This window comes from Heliconius melpomene, chromosome 1, assembly GCF_056956725.1.
Source record: "Heliconius melpomene rosina isolate 202511_hmr_F chromosome 1, ASM5695672v1, whole genome shotgun sequence".
NCBI lineage: Eukaryota > Metazoa > Arthropoda > Insecta > Lepidoptera > Nymphalidae > Heliconius > Heliconius melpomene.
In genome coordinates, this window is record NC_140389.1 from 8,161,137 (window position 1) to 8,181,811 (window position 20,675).

The 20,675-nt window shown below is 31.7% G+C and overlaps 1 protein-coding gene across 14 annotated transcripts in view; it reads left to right on the plus strand.

Annotated features, from left to right (window-relative positions):
• Pde1c (Phosphodiesterase 1c) overlaps positions 1-20,675 on the plus strand; it is a 271,568-nt gene that overhangs the window by 141,225 nt on the left and 109,668 nt on the right. For 2 of the 14 annotated variants that reach the window (XM_085190844.1, XM_085191286.1), the window contains exons 1-2: positions 3,391-3,478; positions 4,545-4,985. The exons of 9 other annotated variants lie outside the window; for them this stretch is intronic. In XM_085190844.1, coding sequence (XP_085046970.1) covers positions 4,766-4,985 — 220 coding nt within the window. In that variant the 5' untranslated portion in view covers positions 3,391-3,478; positions 4,545-4,765. Of the gene's footprint in view, positions 1-3,390; positions 3,479-4,544; positions 4,986-20,675 lie in introns of those variants that run through there. 3 more of the 14 variants (XM_085191453.1, XM_085191538.1, XM_085190930.1) reach the window with 3 other exon arrangements.

A 20,675-nucleotide genomic window follows, 5' to 3' on the forward strand; every position in this document is an offset into this window, starting at 1 on the left:
GTGGTTGTGGATTTGAACTCTGAACCATCAAATTGATATTTTCGAGCACCAATTTGATTCTTGAAAAAAATAAAATGAACATTTTTGAATTTCACTTATTTTTTCATACATCCAAATTTAATATAATATAGTAGGTTTGAAGAATTTTCAAAAAATTCTTTACACTCGATTGTTAAATTAAGAAACTAACATAATATAATAATGATTATATTAATAGTACAGAGATATTAATTGTATATCAACGTCATGTTAACGTCAACAATCGGGCCTTATAATGTTGAAATCAGACTATTTCAAAATATATCTTGTTATCATAAGTTATGTTTCTAACATTATGTGGATTAGAAGTTCCATTAAGTGCCAACCTCGTATATATGTATGTATGTATGTACGTCCAAATGAAGAAATATTTTCTTTTGATAAAGCCATTCTGTTGTTAAAGATAATCTGTATATATAAAAGGACTTGTCCTCACTGACTGAGGTAAGACGCGCGCACAGCCGTAACCGCTGATAGTAGAAACATGAAATTTGAACAGATGTTTACTTTCGTAATCTGGACATCCACTAAGAAGGGAATTTGAAAAATTTTAACCCTAAAGGGGTGAAATAGGGGTTCAAAGTTTGTATGGAAATTTTTGTAAATCGGCACAGATTTTTATAAAATTTGAAATTTAGATTTTTAAAAGTATTTAATTGAACACGTGTTTCATCGTTTTCTAGAATTCTCCCCCTAAGGGTGCAAATAAGGGGTTGAAAGTTTGTATGGGAAAATTCTTAAATCGCCACCGATTTTTATAAAATTTGATATTTAGACTCTTAAAAATATTTAATTGAACAAATGTTTCATGGTTTTCTAGAATTCACCCCCTAAGGGTGCAAATAAGGGGTTGAAAGTTTGTATGGGAAAATTCTTAAATCGCCACCGATTTTTATAAAATTTGAAATTTAGACTCTTAAAAATATTTCATTGAACACATGTTTCATGGGTTATTAGAATTCACCCTTAAATACGCATGCGAAGCTGCGCGCGTCCGCTAGTATTATATAATAGTTTATTTTATATTATTCGTACGTTTGTTATTACAGAACTTTGATTGAACTTGCGGAATAGTTTAATTCGTGCATGCACAGAGAGAACCTAGTGTTAAGACACTCCTCCCCACTTTCTGCCGAATTTTTCGAGATACTTACGGTCGTTAGACTTACTAAAAATGTGCTTACTACAAGAATCAAACATTGAACCCAAACGAGATATTACTACTATGCCGTATACTTTAAGAATAAATACACAACACTTTCTTTACGATTCCTTAGAGACATATTTACGAACAAATCGCACAATTTTCTGCTGGTATCTCTAGAGACTGAAATATATCATATGAGATTCAAAACAAAGAAAAATGTAATACATTTTATCTATAATGTCAATATATGCGAGTATTTGTTTATTTTCATAACACGATAAATCCATTAATTTTGATCGTATCTTTAAAACTATATGGGAGTGAAATTTATAAAATACACTAATATATTTTATGGATATCGTTAAAATGCCATTGAATTTTCGGACATTTTCCTTTATTTGTATTGTAAATTATCACCTCGTTCGAAATTTCATAACTGTAGGCCCATGGAAAGGACCTTATAGGTTTTATACAGTAAAAACGACGCATTAATGCTTGTATCTTTTGATGGCGTTGCTTGATGTTGTCTATGCTCCAAGGGACCGTAGACTTAAATATTTCATAATAATTTCAGCTTGGATCAGCCAGACTAATCTCAAGATTCTTACAGACGGATAACAAAGGGATCCTATAAGGGTTTCATTATTCCTTTTCAGGTACGAAACCCTAAAATATTGTTTTTTTCTAAAAAGACATGTTAACTTTATAAGACAACAGTGTTATAACTTTTATGTAAATTGATTTCAATGCATTCCATATATAAATTTTGTACTAAGCCACAAAAAAGCTGATATAAGTTAAAAAGCTTTAACAAGTTAAAATTAAATTTACTCCATAAAATATTTTTTTACGAAATTGTTTTTTTAGCTCCACGAAGATTTTGACATAGCAGGATAGGCAGAGGGTACCTGGGAATCTAACATACTCAGTTTCCATTAGGGCACTTAAAGCGTGTTAAATATCCGAACTCAATGTCGCGCTTTGCCTAATATTCGCGTAGGAATCGAATTCACAAGCTTCGTGATTACAATCGCATCTTCGTGCCACTGTGCCAGGCGCTTATTGGTAATTGATTGACAATAAGTTTAGAAAGACTTAAAGATCAGAACGCTCACCAAAGTCTACCAAGAGGCAACAGATTCAAATCCCGAGACGGTAAAAAAATTGTACGGTTTTTAAAAAAGGTTTTAAGCTACATAATAAATGTAATTCTAACTTAGCATTACAAATAATATTGAGAAATTGTTTCTTATATGACGTAAACCAGTGTAGAGATAAAATAAATTAATTCACATTAATTAATATAATTATTTTAGTAACATTTTTAATAAGAAATTGAAACATTTTAATTGCTTATGCAAAAAGAAACAAGTTATATTAAATCAACGAGTGTACAATTTAGATAAGGATTGCTCAAACGAAAACGAAATCGAAATAGGCTAAGCATTTTCAATTAATTTGTTGTCACAAAGGAGTCTTCAAGTACAATGTCGATGAAAGAGCGGAAAAAACCGACCGTTTTTAAGCAATTGCCAGTTCCCCGGGGCATTTGGATTTGGGTTTTAAGGGCCTATTTAGAATGTAAGAACAAAACGTCGATAATATACTCGTACTATACGAGTATATTTGTCTAACTATTACCTACGCATTATATTGAAGCCATCATGGCGCAGTGGAAATATCGTACTATAAACGCGATGGTCGTGAATTCGATAACCACTCAGGGGATTGATCATGTTAACATTATTTTCATTTACTTGCTCTGGCAGAGAAGACAGATAGAAGACATTGATTTTCGTCACTTAATACGCGATCTTTCAAAAATTGGCTGAAAAGTGAGGAACCGAGTGTCTTAACACTATTTTCTCTCTGCCTGCTCTACTTACTACTTATAAGGGAATAATCGTGAATCTATGAAAGTATTAGAAAACTAACGGAATATAATTGCATAAGTCATTAAACGTTCACATAATTTTGATATGAAAATGTGATAATTCTTCTGTAAAAATTTCTTTCAACAATCCATTAGAATCTTCTACCATGTCACGCTGTTAGAAATGGGTATATTACGCTACAAGGGTGTTTTTGAACTTTTTGATAAAGACTTGATCCAGATTGTTTTGTGATGCAGCTCGAAGTGTGAATCTAGACTTAATCAGGCTACCTGTAGCTTAAGCATGTGCGTTAAGCTGATTGTCAGTCGCGCGCAGGCTTCCACGCGGGTCGGTCGCGTGGTAGCGTCATGCCGCCCTGAGCGTCCGAACGCACCCGTCCCAATCGCGCCTGTGTCATGTAAGGAAAAGTTCAATAAAAAAATAATATTATACAATTTTTTCCATAAATATAGAAAAAAATGAAGTTTCAATAGGGATGTCAAATTGTCATATAAAAATGATACCGGGACCACCTGTTGCCTGATTCGGAATAGTCCATTGGACAACGTCACAATCTGTTTACAAATGAGGGGCGCCCCCACCCCTGGTGACATGACGCAACCGTTTATGAGCGCCCTGCACGTTACTATGGAAAAACAACAACCGTGAAAATAGATTTCCATACTTCTATCGTTATCCATTTCACGGTTTAACAATTCTATTAAAATTTCAAGAATAACATGGAAAACGTTGTATGTTATTTCCATTGCGATATCGATTTCATACTTGTTTAAAGAAGGTTGTATTTATGGGGGAATTAGCGGAACGAGAACTTAAGGTCATTGTTAGCTTAACTACGAAGAGTTTGTTCATTATATCTGCTATAACGACCCGAGGTACAATCATTCGCTCCTATAGTATAGTCCGCCTCGAGCAAATTGCAAATTGAGTCCAGTAATTATGTTTTAAGGTCGTATAGATACATTAAGTGTAACGAATACTTTCTAGGTCACTTTAAGTTTAATATAATATAGTAAAAAACGTAATATTTGCTCGAATATCCTAAGGCGCCATGTGAATATAAATCAGACAGTAAAATTAATAATCTTTCCACGCTCGCTTATTACTTGTAATATCTTCATTTTTAATGCAAAGAATTTAATTTCACTTTATTTCTTTCAGAACAATCTATCTAATATAAAGTTATTAAATTTTAAATAATCTAAAAAATAGAATACTAGAGTATAAAAAAAATATATATATACATATTAAAGAAAAATTCGATCGATTGACGTAAACGCACGCGCCTCTCCACTATCTTAATTGCATGTTATGTTAATGGTACCGCTATAAATGTTGCACAATCTGATTAGGAATAACATTCGTATTAATGGGATTATTGAATTAATAAATATCGCTTATTTGGTGCAAATTATACCATAAAATTTCCATTCATGATAAGCGATAACAACAAAATTGTACAGTTGTTTGTAGCAAACAGCGCACAGCAGTGGTCCCGACAGAAAATAGAACAATTTGGCTCGTGTTTCGCCTTTGAAACGTAAATCAGTGAACAAATGAAAGCGTTTAGCGCGTTAATGACTGTGATGACTTGGACATAAACAAAAACAAGTTTCGAAGTGATTTGCTGTGAACGTTCCTTTGAAAAGAGGATTCTATTTGTCTAGAGGTAGCGTAGGATGTGATGATGAGGCGTGGCAAAGCATTGTTGGAGGGCAGCCGGCAAGGTTCGATAGACGGTAACAGTAATCTGGCTAATGATAAGGAATTAGTGCACAAGTGTCATAGTGACCCCGGTGGTGGTAGAGCTTTGGGTGCAGCCCCTAGGACGCACAGACACAGATCTGTGTCAGGCGCTTTGAGGAAATGTGTCCTAACTCTAGACGGCTACTCGTATGTCATAGGTATGTTGTTTATGACATGCACATTGCACATGCAGTGCGCTCTATGCATGTGTATTTGTATAGCATTCATATATTCATGCTTTTGTGTTACTGTACTCGTATATATTTATTGTGTTAATGGGGATATTATATTGTGTTTTATTTTTATAAATTTTATTTTAATTACTGTGTTTTCTTTTATCCGTTATTATATTTAAACTAATTTTTAATCCAGAATTGTCATATATAAGTTTCTACAATTCATAAATATTAATGCATGTCTTCTATTACTTTTTTACTTCTATTACTAAAAAGGGCTTACGTTATATTGAAAATATATATTTTTTTCTTTTCTATTTATATTATGATTATTCAAGTAATCTTTTTTCAGTGTGAGAATTTCTAAAAAGCTTCATTTTCTTCGTTGTCCCCTTAAGATTTTTAAACTTCTCTAGAAAAATATAAGGACGAATAACACTCATAAGTTTCAAAGAAAACCAATAGAAACTGTACTCGATGAAGATATTGGTTCAAGAGTGGTCATAAAACTTATTTTCACCAGCAAAATTAATACAAGTAGGTACGTGAGAATTGTGACACTTTTCATCGGACTCCGATAACTGAAAGTTGAACGTGACTGGATATGTAGTATAAAAGTTTCAATTGATCTATTTGTAAAAGTCTTTCGGTACCACCTGGACTTGTGTCAGGAATTCAGTTCTATACTTGGGGCAACGATAAAATTAAAATAAAATTATATGTGGAAAATGGGGAACGGAGTGTCATAACACTAATTTTCCATTTGCTTAGGATACTAAAAATGCGAGGAAAGGCCTAAAGAAACTTGTGTTTTTGCCTACATTTGATGTTTTAGCTAATACTTATCTACATATAACATACACATTACTATGAATCAATAAGTACTGATGCAAGTATTTTATTAATTAAGCATGGCAGCATAAGTTTATTAAAATAGAGTCTTCTTGAAAATAGAGACTTGAAATTTCAGAAAATAGGTCATCGTGGGCTGTTTTTAAACTATTATTTATATATAGAATCGAAGAACACCGTACATGGTTTTATCTAAAATTCGCATATATGTAAGTGCACAAATATATTTCAAGAATATGCATCATGCACTCTATCTTATTAGTTACAGACAAAGCCTTTCAAGCTTTGTTTAGGTCTACCTAAATAAAATTCGTCTTTGGCCTTAATATTACCTAAAATTCGTTTCTATTCCTATTATATTTCTTAACTTAGATTCTTTGGACAGACTACATTAAATTGTAAAGAATCTTTATTAAAATAGAGTCTTCTTGAAAGATTTAGAAAATAGGCTGTCGTGTTGCAACGGTACATACAGTGAGAATCTAATTGTAAATGTGATAGTTTTGGGTTTGATTCCCATTCAGAGGAATGTATTATTTCATTTTCTCGCTCTAGTAACAACACAAAACGTGGAATTAAACTCCGATAACACACAATATCTCGCAGTAAGACGTCCCCTCTGTCTACCCAGTTATATTCGAAATACAGCGTGAAGTTAATAAAATAAGAAAAGAAGCATATATATATAAAAGGACTTGTAATATATTTAACATTTTCGTAATATTAGACAAGATATCAAAATAATGTTTACTTAATTAAGTAATGTTTTATAAATAGCAAGACATAAAGATCCAAACCTGCATTATTTTACTTTTGATCTTCCCGGCTTGGATGAAAATGATAAAATTTTAATATACTTTCTGCTGATGTTAATACTTCTCTCACATCTTGAGTGAAAAATAACAAATGAAAATGATAAGAAAACATAAATAATCATTTGTTAAATGTAGTACCAGTATTTTGTTCGTCTAAAGCCATGTTTGCCGTTACAATGTTATTATATTAAAATGTTTTTTTAATAATTTTCAACGCCAAACTTTAACGCGAGATGTCAGTTGTGGTGCAGTTCGAACCCCACTCGAAGAAGTGACATATTTACTTAAATTTATATTTTCATTTCTTCCTCTGGTGTAAAGTTCCAGTTCCAGTTTCCAGTTTCCAGTTCGTTAAGTTCCACCACTCAACACGCAATGCCTCTAGAATTCATCGAAATATGGGGAACGGAGTGTCTTAACACTAGGTTCCCTCTGCTTATCCGCAGCAGATACAACGTGGAGCTGTGAAGCACAACTTTTAATTCCTTAAATTTAATTTTCATTAAAAAAATATAATTTATGGTAACACGGAGCTAGATTAAAAGTTCACTTTTGCTTGTTTTTCTTCACAGGACTGAACTATCAGCGGCACTTCTGACCCAACTTAACTGCGCTTGTAAAGTTATAAATTATTTCAAACTCTAATTATTAACGTAACTATTCGAAAACTCTAACTAGAAAATATGAGTATTTAAAAGGAAATACTTTTATATTTCTTGTTTCTTGTTAACATTATACATTTGAAGCGTAATACAGTGGCGAAATTTTTCAATTAACGGTCTGGTGACAAAGCACTGCGTTGAGTTTCGCTATTCAACACAGAATGTCTTGTATTTAGGTAAAAAATGGAAAACGAAATGTCTTAACACTAGGTTGTCTTTTCCTGCTCTGATATATAAGCGTGAAGCTGAAAAATAATTGAACAAATTTAATTTAAATTTTTATTTACTTATCGGAAAGTAAAAATATAAAATTTTAATTCAAATTAATGTCACCACAAATTAAAAAATCAATTCTGTCTGTCTGTCTTTCTGAATGAAGGGATGAATATATATGGTATAGCTTTGGAGAACCAGCACCAGTCATTAATTTGCCTCGCTTGCAATTTGCACGAGTTAGTATGTCTCTCCTGGGGGGCCGCTTATGCGGTTAGCTAGTATTATTTGAGTTTGAAACAATAATAAACATGTAAAATGGAATTGTAATTTGATTTAAATTAAATAAAGGAGTAATGAAAATGGGTATACATTTTGTAGTTATTATTGAACAAGTTATATCTTAAAGTTTTTTCTTTCAGCTTCACTCTGTATTCCTCACATAGCAGAACCTTGTAAAACTTATTTATTTTCGTACTTTAACGTATTGACAACTAAAAACTAATCAACGCAATATCTACCATTAAAATTTACAAGTTACATCGCCTAATAATAATTTAAAAAACATGCTTTTGTGTTTTTTTTTTTTTTAATTTGAATTCAAAATTACATTAAAAACGGGGTGTGTTTTTAAGTATGTATGTATGTATTGACACTACCCCACACTTTTTTGTACATTATTCTTAATTTTGTATCGTTGCACTGTCATCGGTCCTTGATAAATATGCAACATTTCAAATTAATCCGCCATTTCAAAGAGGGTCAAAATTGCATTCAAAGTTTCTGCTATAAGCATACAAATGACCAAAGCTAATAGTACTAAAGAGGAATAAATAGGAGTTTTAAAGAAAACTGTACCAGCAGTGTCTTGTTCTACACAATTCTCTAATAACTACTCTTTTGTACAACGTGATCTAGATAATTTATCACGGGTCGTCCTATTAAATACTTCCGAACGTGTTAACGATTGACCGCAAAAGGTTTACGGTATCTGAAATAAACTGTCCTCGAGGTAACACCACATGCTTTATACATTGCTTGACATTTGATGTCTTGTTGACATTAAATCATGGAATGAAAGAAGGAAAATTGAATATGTGGGTGGCACAAATTTGGCCACAAATTAAAAATATGTGTGGAATTAAGATAATTTGATTTTAATTTAATTGCAGAATAACAACTATTTTATTACTGTATTAAATAATAAAATTCTCACCTTTATATAGAAGAGAGCAACGGTTGAATTCCTTGCCGGCTCATAGCAGAACTGCCTTGCGAGCTGATGGTAGCTATACCTACGTTCATTTTATGATTCAAAAGTGCTCTTTAGAGTTTACTCGAATAATAAAATATGTTTGTGTGTGACAAATGAGATTTTTCGAGGAACGTTATATATATGACGGCGCGCTGCTATGTATTAGTTTTAATTATAATTTCGCAATTATTGCATTTCGATATTAATTGATTCATGTAATGGATTATATTAGAAGAATATTTAAAATGGAGCGGGTAACCCCGAATAGGGTAATAGGTGTAGCCACAAAGAATAGCGGATGTTATTTGGTTGACAGCTATGGCGTGAGATGTTCACCAATTAACCTATTGGCTCCAAATCTATTGTAATTTTGTTAATCTTGTGAGATTTATTGTAAAACTGTTATGTAAACGAGTAATAAGATACTGCAGAATATAAGTGTGACTTTTATTTAAACATCTCTGTTGCTACAACGCCCACAAATGAATAGTAACAGCCAAGACCGCTTTGAGCCCCTTCTGATGCTTCTACATATATATTGGGTTAGTACTAAGTTATTGTAAGAAAACGTTTAGGTTTTCTTATGTGCAATAATATGCTAAAATATTGCTTGCGATAAATGTAGTTTAATTTAAATTCCAACATAATTTTATTGTGTTTTTATGTAAAATATAAATGTTATCGCTTGGTAAGGAAAAATGCGGCCTTGAATATGTCTGCGCAATAGAAAACATCTCTGTGTTGTTGATAGAATATTTAGTACAAATACTTGTTTCATTCCACTAAACTAAACTAAAATATGACTATATTTGCTTGTGGGGTCAATATATTTTCTTTACCTAGTATCTATAATTCCATCTGTTTATTTATGGTCGGTCTTTTTTGTGTGAAGATCGTGGTCTTGGGAGAATGTATGTTTTCAAAGGACGAATTATTTCCAATGGCTCCTGTCAGTTGCAAGGCTGGCGACAGTGTCAAATTTCTGGATATCTGAATTGGTCAGACCACCTAATGGATGAGAGGCTGGATCTTTTCATCTGTTTCCAACGATGATCATCTTCGAGGCTGTTGTCATTGCGTCTCATTAAATGTCCAAAGAAGCTCAAGGACACATTGTACTTCTATACTAATAGTGTAAAGCTAAAAATGTTGTAATGATATGTTCTCTACAATAATCTCATAAAGTACTGGTTGGAATTGAAACATTCTCTTTGTGTGTCCACACATTAGGTAAATGGGCAAATCCATATAAGCTAATGATATATATTTACATTTTTTAAAATTTCAATTTATTATAAGAAAAATAATAACTACTTATTTTATATTAATATTCGTATTTATTCAAGATTAAAACTGTTTGAAGAATGATGAAGTATTTTATAAGTGTTGACAAAGTTGTTTTGTATAAATTTAATACTTGTTTAATACATATTTTATGTCTGGGTAAATAATATAAAAAAATGTACGTGCAGATGAATTTATGTTGTACAGATGAATTAAAACCTAAAATTGTCGTCGTTTTCAAAACAGATCGCTTCACCAATAACTCATTATAGTATTCTAAATTTGCATCCGAGGTCCAAGGAACGTAGTGCAAAGACACCTTCCGTCCAATATCCAAAACATTGAGTGTTGAGATGCGGAACTCAACCCCGCTTTGGTAGATTAATATAAAAACAAATTCCTTAGATTATTATTATCCTTAATCTAATCTACAATTTTCTTATAATTTATTCGATTCTACTTTCTGTAGATACTTAATGTTCTCTAAATAAGAATCGGCTATTGTTATTTAAACGCAAATAAAAAAATATCAGAATCAACTTCAATTCACTCATTGTCGTATATTAAAAAATTTCGGCGATTGTTTCATATTTGCACAAATTGTTTTGTTTGTTCCAAACATACGCCTTTTGTACTCACATTGACGCACTCAAAGTAATTTAGACCGTCGAAATGTAAATGAAATACCAACGTTTATTGCCAATAAAAAAGGAAATTTTCATATGATGATATGAATTTTACGGTAGTCGCTAACGTTTCCGTTGGGTGATAAATAAAGCGTGTATTTGGTTTTAGAGAAAATTTTAACTGTAGAATTACTAGAAGGTAATACTTACCACCTCAACTACCAACAGCTGTGTTTTATATAACGGGATCTCAACATTTTTTAAAAAACTCATCTATCGTAGTATATATACATACGATACAGTAAAACATTCAAACTGTAACAAGATTGCATTTATTATACCTTTTTTTAAAATCTTACTTACACCTTTTCTTGATAAACACTTCTTTCTCCATTTTCCTTCTGAAATCGAGGCAGTGTTGAATAACCGAATCCAACGTTGTCGTTAGTCTTGCCAGACTAGAGGATATGACAATAATTTAAAAAAACCGGCCAAGTGCGCGTCGAACTTGCGCATCAACGGTTCCGTACTATTAAAAAAACAAAAAATACGTTTTTTGCATGGGAATTAAAATTAAATATTTATTAATTCTGATTTTAATTATTTCTTGTTGTAGTGGGAACAAAAATACATTATCTATAATAAATTCAAATGTCTAACTTTGACTGTTTCTGAGATTGACGGGCGGACGGATAAACAGACGGACGGCGGAATATTAGTAATAGAGTCTCGTTTAACCCTTCGGATACAGAACCCTAATAATTGAAATATTTTAAAATAAACCCCTTAGTGAAGATCAAACCTACAGTCATCGCGTTATACTTAGACGTTATTCCACTGCGCCACGGTAGCTTAATTATAATTTTAAAGTATTATATTTACCTTGTACAGTAAAGTTTTGTATTGATATTTGTCTATTCATTGGAATTTGTTTCGCTTAAAGGCTTTGAGGTTTGCGGTTGAAATTTTATTCTATATAATTGTTTACAATATATTATATTACCTATTTGTAGTAAATACTGAAGGTTGTAACCTTATATGGTAAACATAATATACTTATTAAAATTCTATTAATTTGGTAATAATATATTTGATTTGAGATCATTGATTTATATTAAGTATAATTGAGTCGATAGAGGAAAACATGAAAAACGTAGTGTCTTGACACTAAATTTTCTATTTAAACTAGTATTTATATCGTAGTAAATTATATCATCTGCTTAATATTAAGTTAACTATTTACCGATTAGTATCTACGAAAAAAAAATTGTAAATAGGAATATTCCAAAAATCTTCACATTTGTACGCTAATATTAAATGCTAATACATTAGCAAAGGAGCCATTGATGTGCCTGAAGCAGTTACGTAATCACGAAAATGAGTGGATCTTCAAACATTTTCGTTTTCAATATTAATTTTGTTATTTGGTTTAGTCAAGTTGGTAATAAACAACCGTTGAAGTTGGAAATTCAAAAAATGTCTGTCAGTTCTTTTATTTTCTCAGCTTCATGGAGCAGGGTAGGCAGAGATGGCCTAGAGTTAAGACACTCCGCTTTCAATTTTTTCGCGGAATTTTGTAGGCATTACGTGTTGAGAGACGAAACTCAATGCAAAGCTTTCGCCTCGACACCAAAGCGAAGAAATAAAAAAAAAGATTACTAGTTACAATAAACTACCGAAATTACTAAACATAGATAATGGAAATTTGATAAGTAAGTGCATTAAGGAGTGTAATGGAGGGGAGCACTAAAAGAGGATTTCTCCAAATTTCTGAGGGAAGAAACGAATTTTAATTTTATGTTTTAAATTTCACGCGAATAAAGTTACGAGCTAGAACTAGTTATCTTATAATCTTGTATGAGAACGCGGAAACTATTGTACTAGAGCCATCCATCCAAAGCCCGCGTTTTGTATCATAGTGGTGATAAACATTACGTTTGTGATAACAAATCGATGATATACAGCTAATATAATTATGATGGCACCATCATTCTATTATTTGTATAAATAATTGAGGTAATCGTAGCGCTAGAGCGCAATTGTGCGACTGTAAAGGTGACAGGTTGTCGGTTCGATTCCCAATCGATGAAGTGAAATATTTAATATTTTCATTTTGTTGTTCTGGTAACGAGGTAAAACGCGGGGTTGTGTTCAGCTACTCTACACTCAATGCCTTCAGAATTCGCGAAAACTATGATTTAGATTCTCCGTTCCCCAGACAACGCCCATTTTGCGAAGCATTGCGTGGTGAGTGGCGGTACTAAACGCCGTGATAAAACTAAAGCCATTTGGTAAAAAAAAATACTTGAGAATGCTGTTTATTTTTTCTACTATTTTTTCTAGTTCTGTTAACATATTCGTACAGTTGAAATTTATTTTTTTGAAGTATAGCTATAAGAATAATCCTTAGAAGAATGATTCTAAAATATATAAAACAATGATTCTTTATAAGCTTTACATCCAAGCTTTTGTTATAATTAAGCTATAAAAAGCTATAATGACTGACCTGTCTATCAGTGTTGTGACGTCATCGCGTTATCGAAGCGGCATGATTGTGCTATCAGATAAGCGTGATGTAGCATTAATCGAGGGTGTTTGCGGGTTTGCTTAACACGTGGTTTGTAGTCAGTGACAGTGACAGCTATTATAGCAAGCATAGCTCTATTCTTTATAGCTTTTAATTGCCATAAGAATAGTAAGGAGTGAGTTATGGCTAAACTATTTCTGTCTTCTCAATATTACGTCAATATGGAAAAATACTTAAAGTATATCTATGTAATACATATTTTGTACGAGAGTAATTTTGTATATCCAAAACATAAAAGTAAGGAAAAAACGTAATCAGTGCTTTTGTAAATATAAAGGTACATTATAGCGATACCAGCTGCAAAATCTCATCAAATCAAACCATGTCTTATCAAGAAACATGTGTGTTTAATGATTTGTTGGTAACTAGAAAATATATAGCTTAGTAAATATAGCCAGGCCAAATCTAAAATTCCACACCTATATACATAATAATTATACAAAAGACTATAATAAATAAAAAAAAAAAAAAAAAAAAAAAAAAATTGTCGGTAGGGGTCTCATCCAACCCCTCTAGTATAAGCTCTAGATATAAGTACAGTTTAAATTGTCCCAAAATTAAGTACGCCACATTAAAAGAACTTTCTTAAAATAAAAAAGGCACGGGCAACTCTGCGCCCGTGGATGTAGTTTTTTAAAATAAAAAAAAAAAAAAAGCTTAGTAAATATATAGCTAGCTATAGCTTCACATATTGTGTTTATAAACAAAATATATTTTTTTAAAGCCCATATCACGCTGTATCCCGCATATGGAGGGAAAAGCAGAATAAACCAGAGTTAAGATACTTTGTCTATAAAAGATAGAAAATGAAAATAATTCCTTTCCCAAATTCACAACCATCGGACCATAATGGTCTTTCTTTCTCTTTATCTTCAGCCTGTAGCAAGTAGGCAGAGGGAATCTAGGAACCTAGTGTTAAGACACTCTGTTCTCATTAAGAGAACCTTCGTTCCTCACTTTTAACCGAATTCCCGAATTGCAATTTCGATACACTTTCCCTAACAGATAGACGAAAGCATTTTTATAACAGTTCCTTTTCTTTCAATGCTTAATATTAAAAAAAATATTAGGTTATTTTAATTTTTAACTATTTCAATAAAATATAATCTTTCCCAACATATATAGGTACTCGTATATCTATTATTTTAATTAGATTTATTATCTTAAGTTACATTATATTATCATTAGAGCTTTAAACGTTCTCAGGTAAGACTTATTTATGTTGACACGTAACATACGAGTGTTCACTAATAGCCGCCGTGCCTTATATGGTAATAACAATGTGCTAATAAAATAACTATGCGAGTTTGTGTTTGTTTGTGCAGATTGTTTTTAAATTGTAGCATAGTTTAGATTTTTATATAGTGCATAGATATATAAAACTAGCTTTGTTTTTATAGCTTCACGCTATATCTCGGATATAGGAGGGTAGGCAGAGTTAACCTGGGAACCTAACGTTAAGACACTTCCCTTTTTTAATCAATTCATAATTAATTTATGTACTATTTCCATTATAAAGTCGGTTAACGTAACACTGCCCTGTATTTACGTCAGACATCTTATATTGTGTGTAAATTGCTATTGATATGCTTATCATAGCAGCTATTGTACTTTGAAATTCGTCTTAAGTAGTACTACGCACGGCTTGAAGTATGTGACAGGAGTAAACCAGTAGGTAGCTAGCTATATTTAAATAAAATAAATATTTAAAGGTCATCGTGGTGCAGTGGATCAGTGTCACGCGTAAGCGCGATGGTTGTGGATTGAAATCTCACTTCAGGGACTAATTATTTTTTATTTTACGTACTGTACTCTATTTACTTACTATTTTATTTTTTGCATTCTTCACTCTAGTAAGATTTATAAGAGCAAAAGGAAGGTATATGAAGGTTAAAGAACGGTGTTGAGTTTCATCACTCAATATGCAACGTGTCGCATTCTTCGAAGTGACAACGGAGTGTTTTGACACTAGCTTCTTTTTTTAAAACTTGAAATTATTAACAATTTTATAATAAGTCTCTACTTCAGTTTAATATTCTGTAGGTAATTATTAAATAACTGTCTTTTTATCTAGCTTTTTTTTAATTACACTTAGAGTTAAAATGATAGATCTTCTTTTATGTAAACTCTGCCTTTCTACCATATTAAAAATGAAAATTTTAAAGCCAATAAAAAAAATAACGTTTGTGATATAAATCTTTTAGAGGGTTTTTTTTATAATCAAAATATTTTTATTTCTGTGGGTTCAAGACGCTCTACATTTTTTTTTATACATTTTGTAAATTAGTTGAGTTCAGTCGGAGAGTGAGGTACAGAGTGTTTGGACACTAAGATATCCCTGCTTGTACTGCTACATGCATTAAAAAGCTTAAAGTAAAAATAAATTATACATAAAATATTTCAAGTTATTATTTTAATAATAGAAAGTTCATACCCTATTTCGGTCTTTTAACAATAGAATTCCTAAAATAAGGCGGTCTTTATGTTATAAAAGGACCACATAGCAAAATTTGTTTACTGAGTAGGCTTTTAGTATATTTTGATATGTTATTATGCTTGACTTTCTTTTACTTTTAAGGCATTAATGTTATAGAATGAATTTAGATAGTACCGAAGATAATATAATGTGTATGTATAAAGAAATGTATTAAAAGATACCGATTCCGTAAAAAGAAGAAGAAATATATATACCAATATACAAAATTAAAAATTACTGAAACTAAAAACTGAAACCTAGTGATAAAACACTCCGTTTCTCACTTAACATAGATTTTTTTAAGACATTACGTGTTGAGTAGCGGAACTCAACGCTGCTTCGTCTACCGGAGAGAGGAAATGAAATCAAATATAATAATCATTCTTAATGAGAACCGCGTTTACTGCCAGAAGCAGTTTCACTTTGCCATTACGGCCACAGCGATATAACGTATATATCAATAAAAATATTAATTTCATAACATATAATGTACGTAACATTGCAAAATATTGTAATTCATATATTTGCATTTCAAATAATAATTATTTTAATAGTACACAAGGTTGTTAATTAAAATTTGAGGTCACTTTTTTCCACAGGCCATTAAATACCTATTTATACTAATATTATAAAGCAAAAACTGGTCATAAGCGAGTGGGACATACATATTGAGGGTTCCGAACCCTAGATATGCCTGCGTAGGTACGGAGCCCTAAAAATAGTTTGCTTGATTGAACGCGACAATCTTATAAGCTACTGGTTCGAATTAATCGATGAAGGTAATATAGCTCTTTGCATCATCACGGCAATATTCTTAATGTATCCCACTGTGCCTTTGTTCAGAGTTGTCTTAAATAATAATCTTACTTATTTCCATTTGATCATGCGGACCAAGTCGCAGGTAATGCCTAGTATATTTTATAAAATAATTTAATATAACAAACCTCAAAGTTGTAATTAATATATACTAGCTTATATTGCAATTTAATGAACAGGTATTTATCTCTCGTCTTTAGGAGGCTTTTTTAGTTCCTGTTAATTTAGATATATTTCCGTGGCGCAGTAACAAATTGTCAAAGTATAAATGTACTGGTTCGATTCTGATTCCAAAGGATGAATTCCCCCGCTTTGTTAACATAAAAAATTGCGGCGTTAAGATCCGCCACCTAATAATGTCTCCAATTAGAAACGAAAACAGACAGAGTTTAAAAGAGAGAGTTTTCTAAAAGAAATACAAAAGAAATAATTGGTAAATTTTGTTTCTTATATTTTTCATAGAGCTATTTGTATATTTCATAGAGTTTAGTGAAAAGAATATTAAATAGATTTAACCAATTATAAAAAGTTTTTTTTTTTTCTTATTAAATTAAGAATTTAAAATTCATATATAAGAAAGATAATTTAAACGTGGGAACGAAAATTCAATAGATATCATTATTTCAGAGAAGACTGCTTTTAAATAAACGAGAACGTTTTCCAAACATATCAACTGGCTATTCATTATTCTGTGGCTCACCTCTCGGTGACATTTCCCTAGTTGGTTTTAGGTCAGAGGCAGATCGTAAATAGTTTCTGTTGCAAATACTGATTTAAGCTGTAGACCAAATGTTATTTGGAGCTTAAAGTTTATTTTTATGGATATGGTCTATCCGTTGCAATTCAATTTAAAAATACGAGCTTATTTTACTGTACGAATTAGAAACTAGCACAGATTATTAAAAGTAAAAGAACTAGACGAAACGAACAGAAATGATTAATCTGGTGAAGATTTTAATCATTTTTATTCGATTCATTTGCATTCTGTGTTATCGCACTTAGAAGTCTATCTATGTAATAATAGAATAATTTAACGGTTAGAAACTACACTCGCCATGAAGTATAAACAATATGCTTAACTGTATGCATAACATCGGTTCATGACGAATCAGATTCTCCTCATCATTCTTCATTTCAAGTAAAATAGATTTCAGCTAGAATGAGGTTGCCTAATCATTGAATCAATTATTTTTTCTAATATAAAAATAATTTATTATTCTTTTCACTCTTGAGACTCTATACTATTTATTGCATTTTCTTATACACTTTTTGTTTCATATCTAATTAAATGGTGCAATTTTTTGGGATTAGAACCCAAAACCATCGCGTGCAAACTGCTTTTATAAAGTCAGCCCTAATTGCACTAAACTATACAACTGAACTATAATAATACATAATTGAATACCCATTGAATATTTAATAGTTAAATCTCTTGTTATAAATGCTATAGTACCCATTACGTCATACGGTCGGTGTCAATCAACGCCGCCCTACTTATAGAACTAGACGTTGCCTCGCCATAACTGGTCTATAGGTGACAGAGATCGTTTACATTTGTACGATACGATATGTGTTGAATGATTAATTGCAACACGTTTTTTTTTTCATTTTCTTAATAAAATCAACTTCACGCTGTAGTCTGCACACCAGGGTAGGTAGAGGGAACATCCGAACAGACATTTCATTCTCGACTTTCCGCCGAATTGTTCGAGGCATTGCGTGTTGAGTAGCGGAACTTAACGCTGGGTTTTTACGCCTTAGCGGTAACGAGGCACAGCGCGGCGTTTAGATCCAAATAGCACGATAATATATAATGGATCTTGACAGATGGACAGATGGACAACAAAGTGATCTTATAAGGCTTTAGTTTTTCCTTATGAGGTATGGAACCCTAAAATGAACAAAATAGAACCTGCACTTCTTAAAAGATTTCTACCTTTATTTTCATTTACTTTATGTCACATGCATTTTAATTTATGAGGTGAAGCCTGGGTTTTAGCGAAATTGGTATAGCTAGAGCGTTTGATAAACGATGTATGATGACACAGTGCTTTTTGCATAAACTTCGAGCATGTCATGTATGAAAAGTAGAATGTACACAAATCGATTTACTTAATTCTAAAAGTATTTGGATTTTATGAACTTATTTTTAAATTTTTGGTTATTTTTCCAGACTAAAGCTATCATATTAATGTTGCAGGTTTTGAACCAGCACCACTTGGAAATATCTGTCTGTAGCAGACGTACATACACGTTCTGGATTCAAGTCCTGCTGCTTTCAAATTTTTAGACATTTTCGCGTAATATTTTATAAGTTTTTTGAAAGCTTAACAAACTATAATAGTAATCTTTTAATATTACTATGATAAAATAATTTAAGCTTTAAGAGTTTTAATGGAATAGTTCAACGTATCAAGCAAGAAACTTATGTATAACCGCTCTGTTCACATTAGTAGCATACAAAACGTTATAGCTTAGATTATGCTCCCCACACTCTACATCTTGGTAACTCTGCTAAGACCATTCCAGCTTAACAGCAGGAAAATAAAACTAAAACTTTTACTGTATAGCAAGCAACCAAGTAACATTTTGTTATATATTTAGCAGCGTTGAGTACCGCAACTCAACACGCAGTGGCTCCAGAATTCTCTCATTAGGTTCCCTCTGCCTACCCTGCTCTGAGTGGGATACAACGTAATGCTAAAAAAATATGAAAGCTTGTGATAAATTTTACTGTCACGCAAAAATTACTGAACGGTTTTAAAATACAATTTAATATAACAATATATTTAAGCGAAGAAAGCCACGTTTTATTCACTAGTAAAATCTAAATTAAAAACTAATTTCAAGTAAAACAACCTACACTAGTTCCAAGTGAAACAAGTTTAAAAAGTCCTATCCAAACTTAAAGTTTAATTAAAGCTAACTTGCATAGGGCATTGCCAGACGAATGTTATTCCGATGAAACGGACTGGAACTAAAATATACTTTGATATAACACAAGCTTTCAAAGTTCAATGATTTTATTATTATAGTTGAGTTTAGTTTTTACTAATTTATGCTGAATTTAAACTTTTTAATTTTTTAAATCTTTATAGTGGTGACATTAGAAGATTTTAGTGAAATATTTTTGTGTTTTACTCCATGTTAACATACATACATAAAAACACATACATACATATAATGGCCCTGTTTTAATTCTTTAATATATTTTTTACATTCCACTAAGCGAAATTTTGTATTTAATATTTTCATTTCCTCGCTTTGGTAACGAGGCAAAGCAAGGTGTTGAGTTTTGCCACTCAACAACCAATGTCTCCAGAACTCGACAGATAGTGGAGAACGGAACTATCCTTATATGAAAGACATGTCTTAACATAGATTCCCAGGTTCCCTCTGCCTATCCCGCTATGTGCGGGATACAGCGTGAACCAGCCTTTTCTTTAAAAGTAACTATAATTTTCTCACAATACCATTGTACCGTTAATAAAGCAACACATTCCCATCTATGATTACTCAACACTATTATCGTTGTTACAATGCTTCTAACTTTAAAGGCTAATTAGGTGACTTCTAATCCATTTTTAATCGTTACAAGAACTATTAATCAAAGAGCTTTCGGCATCCACAAGGCGCGGTTGTACGGTCGATTGCACTAGAAAATTGTCCATTTCTAGATTGATATTGTAAACGAATTTGAATTGTAATTATTGGGAGTAAAGCCTAATTTTGAATGTAACTTTAGGCGTACGGTTTTAATAGAGCTAGGCATAAAAGCTGTTAGTGTGTTTTTGTATTTTGGTTACATTACATTTTTGTAGGTTAAACTTTTTAGAAATTATGTAGCATTTCTCTTAATAACAAGCTTATAGCAATATAAATTATTAAATTCCAAGCTTATTTAGATATCCATTTTGTTTTTTTTTAATATTTTCAAAGTGCATATTAGAAAAAAAACATATAAAATGAGGGATTAAAACTAGTTCCTTTTGGAAACCGTCCAAGTGCGAGTAAACAATTAAGCCATACAATCGGTCTGTTTCTAAAGATTTAACCGCTATGTACTTTATAAAACTTTATAAAAAA